The sequence below is a fragment of the Gekko japonicus genome, unplaced genomic scaffold (genome assembly GCF_001447785.1).
Source record: "Gekko japonicus isolate JY-2015 unplaced genomic scaffold, Gekko_japonicus_V1.1 scaffold682, whole genome shotgun sequence".
NCBI classification, from domain to species: Eukaryota; Metazoa; Chordata; class Lepidosauria; order Squamata; family Gekkonidae; genus Gekko; species Gekko japonicus.
This window is the reverse complement of record NW_015167074.1, coordinates 413,260-418,889: the sequence shown is the minus strand read 5'-3', so window position 1 is coordinate 418,889 and position 5,630 is coordinate 413,260. Positions and strand designations below refer to the sequence as shown.

At 49.0% G+C, this 5,630-nt stretch overlaps 1 protein-coding gene across 1 annotated transcript in view; it reads left to right on the top strand.

Moving 5' to 3' along the window:
- GABRB1 (gamma-aminobutyric acid (GABA) A receptor, beta 1) overlaps nucleotides 1-5,630 on the top strand; it is a 172,296-nt gene that overhangs the window by 157,657 nt on the left and 9,009 nt on the right. The window contains exons 6-8 of the mRNA XM_015412764.1: nucleotides 1,611-1,748; nucleotides 1,845-1,997; nucleotides 5,297-5,532. Coding sequence (XP_015268250.1) covers nucleotides 1,611-1,748; nucleotides 1,845-1,997; nucleotides 5,297-5,532 — 527 coding nt within the window. The remainder of the gene's footprint in view (nucleotides 1-1,610; nucleotides 1,749-1,844; nucleotides 1,998-5,296; nucleotides 5,533-5,630) is intronic.

Sequence of the window (5,630 nt, the reverse complement as noted above, 5' to 3'; positions counted from 1 at the left end):
GTCAGCCAACGAGCCGGAGCCACAGACCCAAACACCCGTTCCAGTTCCGGTGACACCCGAGCCCCCGGCGTTGCCGCCACTCACACCGCAACCCGTCTCCCCGCCACAGGACTACGGGGCAGCCCAGGCCGTCACCCCGGAACCCCGCCGCTCCACCAGGACTCGGAAGACCCCAGCGTACCTACAGGACTTTGTGTGTGGGTAGTCTGGACTATGGGGGTAGGGGTGTAATGTATCCATATTGCCACGTGTGCGACCGTTGGGCCATGCGGTCGCGCACAAGTCCAAAGCTTCGTTCCGTGAGAACAATAGCAGAGCGGATCCTAGCCCGCACCAACCAGAGGGCAAGGTCCGCGGCCGAGAGCCTATGAGACTCTCGGCCACTGTAAATAACCTATAGGGTCACTAGGGGGTGTGTTTTGGTGGTGGGTTCTGGGCATATATACCGGCCTGCGTGCCGGGGGTCCTTGTCTTGTTCTCCACTAAATAAAGTACTCTTGCTGAAATCACTCTTCGTTCTGAGTACTTTTCAGATAGATAGATAGATAGATAGATAGATGATAGATTGATAGATAGATGATAGATTGATAGATGATAGATTGATAGATGATAGATAGATAGATGAAATGGATACCGTTCACTGACTTGTAGATACTCCACATGAGAGCATTGAGCTGTGTGCAAGGGGATGGCCCCTATGGCTGTGGCTCAGTGGTAGACAGCGTTCCCTGCGCATGCGCAGGGGACGCTCTGTCACTTTGGGGGGGATTTAAACATCCCCCCGAATTTTTTTTTTCAACTTTTTCGATTTTTGTGCACACGTGGGGACTGGCCCACGTGTGCACAAACCTCCCCCTCCCCCCCCAAGTGCCCCCGGAGCGCTGATTTAGCGATCCGCACTCAGGGGGCAACTTGGCTATTAGATATATAGATGTTTTGGTTGCAGAAGGCCACAAGTTCAGTCCCTGGCATGTCCAGTTGAAGGACATCAGGTAGCAGTCAATGAGAAAGACCTCTCTCTGCCTGAGATTCAGGAGAGCTGCTGCCAGGCACGTGCACTTTCAATCCACTTCCAGTGCACATTGCAACTGGATTTTACTGCATGAAATGGCAAAATCCATGTGCAAACAGTCGCTGAAGTGGATTGAAACTGCATTATTTAGCATGCGCGAACGCACTCAATATCAACTTTGTTGAACCAATGTTCTGAGACAGGACAAGGCAGCGTCATACCCCTGCATTGTTTTTCTTTATTTGTATTCTTTTTAATGGTTCGAAAGTTGCACACCCACATTTCTCCCGAGTATACCGTAACCCAAGGCAGGTTTCATTGTCATTGGCATTGCTTAAAAACTTTATAAAAATACCTTGTTTTTAAAAACGTTGTCAGAGGAGTTTAAAAAATAGGGCCATGGCTGATGGTGCAAAACCACGCAAAAATATTTTTTATTACTCGGTTACATTTTTAAAAAATCTCTACACATTTCACCAACAGGCTTCCTCAGGGGAATCTGTTCATCTTGCCGTAGTTCTTCAAAAAAAGCAAAAGTTCAGTAGATTAAAAGGTTGTCAACAAACGTCATCCTGTTACTTTCCCCCTCCTTTTACAGATGGATACACAACTGAAGATATTGAGTTCTACTGGAACGGAGAGGAAACAGCAGTCACGGGAGTGAACAAAATTGAGCTCCCCCAATTCTCAATTATTGATTACAAGATGATCTCAAAAAGAGTGGAATTTGCAACAGGTAAGCACTGAACCTCACAAGTCAAACATCAGAAACAGCCACACAGAAAAAATGGTATTCCTAGCATCATGTTTTTTTCCCATTTGCGTTTAACAGGGGCATACCCTCGGTTGTCGCTGAGTTTTCGGCTCAAAAGAAACATCGGTTACTTCATTTTGCAAACCTACATGCCTTCGACTCTGATCACAATTCTGTCATGGGTATCTTTCTGGATCAACTATGATGCATCTGCTGCAAGAGTGGCGCTAGGTAATCTTTTCTCTTGACCATGCGGCCACCCAGGCCAGGGCTGCCACAAAGACATAGTAATACCATGGTTTATCAGAGCAAAAGTCCAGTAGCACCTTTAAGGCCCCTGCCACACGGGGGGGGGGGTAGCACGGACAAAGTGCGGCTTTCTAAAGCCACACCAAAAGAGAGACGCGGCGGTGGGATCACATAGATCCCCTGAGCCGCCGCGCACTTCCTCCCCGGCATGATCAGAAAAAAGAGCACGACAGCCAAACTGCACATGTGTGCGCATGTGCAGTTCCGCGGGGAGCCTGGATTGACCCGGACAACGGGTGCGGCGGCGATCCCACAGCCACACTTGCAGCGGTGCTTCAGATAAGTCCTCCTCTGTAGGAGGTTCTTTTTTGCAGCGGGTTTTCCGGGTTTAGGGACGGATCGGGGACGGGTGCATGCTGCTTCCCAGATGTTGCAGTGAGATCGTGCCCGTTTGCTGCGCCCCCGATCCGTCCCTCTCCCGGGCCAAAGTCTCCCGTGTGACCGGGGCCAAAGACTAACAAAATATGTGGCAGGGTAGGAGCTTTTGTGAGTCACTCCTCACTCCTTCAGGTGCAACGGGACTCTTGCTCTTTTCTGCTGCTACAGACAGACTAACACGGCTACCCATCTTGATCTGTCACCATGGTTTAGGACATTGTGTTGGTACAGTAAGTCTCACGACCGGCTTGTGCATCGTGAAATAAGAACAAGAGAAGAATTCAGTTTCTGGGTCAAGTCAGAGTCCAGTCCAACAATGGCCACTTAGATGCCACTTAGATGCTTCAAGAAGCTCACATCCATTAACCCCGATTCTTTGCCCCCCACTATTGAAACCAAAAGCACACTGTCTCTGAATGTGGAGATTTCTATTTAGCTATCATGGCTGATAATCATTGAGAAACCATGGATTTGTCTCCAGAAGAGACATTGCTCAGTTGGGGATGATATTATTCCTGTTAAAAAAAAAAAAAAACTTTAGCCATCCAAGAAGAAATATGTTCTACACTTTCCCTGCTCAGTTCCATGCACCCCAGATCTAAGGGTGCCAGGCCCAACAGCAGCAGCGCAGCATTTGGGGGGCAGAAACTGATGGAGCACTGGTATGGTGGGGAGATGTAGCAAGCAGGGGAAAGGAAGCCCAAACGCAGAGAGGTACCAGGCAAGCTTCAAGGGGGAGGGTATTCCAAAAGTGAAGTGCCATCTCTTGCTTCAGCTCTGAAGGTAAGAGCACAGAGAGAAAGAAGGCACAGAACGGGGGGGGGCAGGAGGAGGAGGAGGAGAGATTGGATTTATACCCTGCCTTTCACTCAGAGTCTCAGAGCATCTTACAATCTCCTTTCCCTTCCCCTCTCCACCACAGACACCCTGAACTAACTGGTAATAGACCCAAAGTCACACCATCAGCTGCATGTGGAGGAGTGGGGGATCAAACCCAGATCTCCCAGTTCAGAGTCCATGCTCCTAACCACTACACCAAACTGGCCAGGCTTAAGAGGCAGATCTTAACTGGAGATCTAGATAGTACAGGAGGAGATGGGCCTTCAGGTATTCTGGGTCCCAAGCCCAAGGGTTCATTTCACAATAACCACCACTGACTATACGAGCACAAAAACCAGGAAATGTACCCGCTGCGGGGTTATTTAAAGGATGCATCCAACTGCAGAGGCACAAAGTGAGGATGAACTTCAAGTGGTTCCCTGCTTGGCAAATAGGTCTGCCGTAGTGTCATGACCGCAGGTCTGGGGAATACATGCTGATAATCAAGTAGATTTCATTAGTGGGCAATGCAACAGCAAAAAGAAGGAGGAAGACGAAGACAAAGATGACAACGAAGACAGCAACAATGAAGACAAAGAAGACAAAGACAACGAAGACAATGAAGAAGATGAAGAAGAGAAATTGGATTTATACCCGTAGTCTCAGAGTGGCTTACAATCTCCTTTCCCTTCCCCTCCCCACAACAGACAGCCTGTGAGGTAGGTGGGGCTGAGAGCGCTCTGACTGAGACCTGCTCTTGAGAGAACAGCTCTGAGAGAACTTGTGACTGACCCAAGGTCACACCAGCAGCTGTATGTGGAGGAGTGGGGAATCAAACCCAATTCTCCCAAATTAGAGTCCACTGCTCTTAATCACTACACCAAACTGGCTCTCTCGAAGTTGGCATGTGCTTGTAACTTATTACCAAGGCACCCTCCAGCCATCACCCTATAGCACAAGCAGCTGCTGTGGAAGTGGAAAGCTGCTTGGCCTGAGCGACTGGTATCTGAAGTTGTGGGACTTTTTTCTACAGGACAAAGTTTCCACTAGTATCCTTTGATCTGAAAATCAACCTGTCCCTGACAACCTCCAAGAAAAATGGATGCCCCTCTTAGAATCGTCAGCAACACATAAAATCGACACTTCCCTGTTTGCTCTGCATAAACATCAGGATTTGCTTTCCTATTTTTTAACTGTTCTTTTAAATTTTAAGAAAAGAAAAAAAAGAAAGCTGCTTGTCACAGTACTTAAGTAGAACATCAGCTGTAAACGTTGATCAGGAGTTCAGCTTGTACGTAAGCAAAACGAGTTCGAGGAAGCCATTCATAGGCTCCGGTCACACGGAGAATTTGCCGTGCGAAAGGCATGAATGTTGGGCAGATTTTTGGGGCGCGATCACACCGCAACATCTGGGAAGCGTAGCGCACCCGTGGCCAACCCATGGCGTCCTACCAAAGATGTGGAGTTAAAAAGTACCAAGGAAAGTGCACTAGTATCTGGAAAACGTGCGGCACAGGTGGGTGCCTGATCATGGGAGCACTAGTATCCCGTGGCATCCGGCGCCTGTCCACGTCCCCTCGCAAACCAGATGTTTTCTGTAAGCGCATGCGCACAAACACAAAACTGAAAGCAGTGCTGCTCCGCAGAACTGCGCATGCGCACAAACTTTGCCATGCTGCAGCGTCGCCGTGTGATCACCAGCTAACAGCCAAAGCACGGAGACTCGGGGGACCGTGTGATCAAGCTACCGCGCTTTATTTTGCTCCGGGGCGAACAGCCACGCCTCCCCCCCGCCCATTATCTGGCCCGTGTGACCGGGGCCATAGTCATGCATCACTTCTTAGCATCCCCATATAAGATGCCATTTCTCCCTCACTGTCACTACTCACTGTCTCCCTACATTAGGCTGCAAAGATGTGCAAATGGGACCTGTATTTCAAATCCATTGGGAAAGTCCACTAGCATACTGGTGGTGTCTCCTGTGTACAGAGTTGCCTGACGCCGGCTCTTCTCTCGCATCCCAGGAATCACCACTGTGTTGACGATGACTACCATCAGCACTCATCTCAGGGAGACACTGCCAAAGATTCCGTACGTGAAAGCAATCGACATCTACCTAATGGGCTGTTTTGTGTTTGTGTTCCTCGCCTTGCTGGAATACGCATTTGTAAACTACACGTTCTTTGGGAAAGGCCCTCAGCAACAGAAGAAGGCGGCAGAAAAGGCCAGTAGTGACAAGAGAAAGGTGGACGTGAGTAAAGTTCAGGTAACTGACTCACACGGTTTTCATATCCGTTTTCGTTTCATTTATATTGAGGCAGGTTCGAAGGGGCTGAGGAAGCGAAAGGTCAGGAAAGA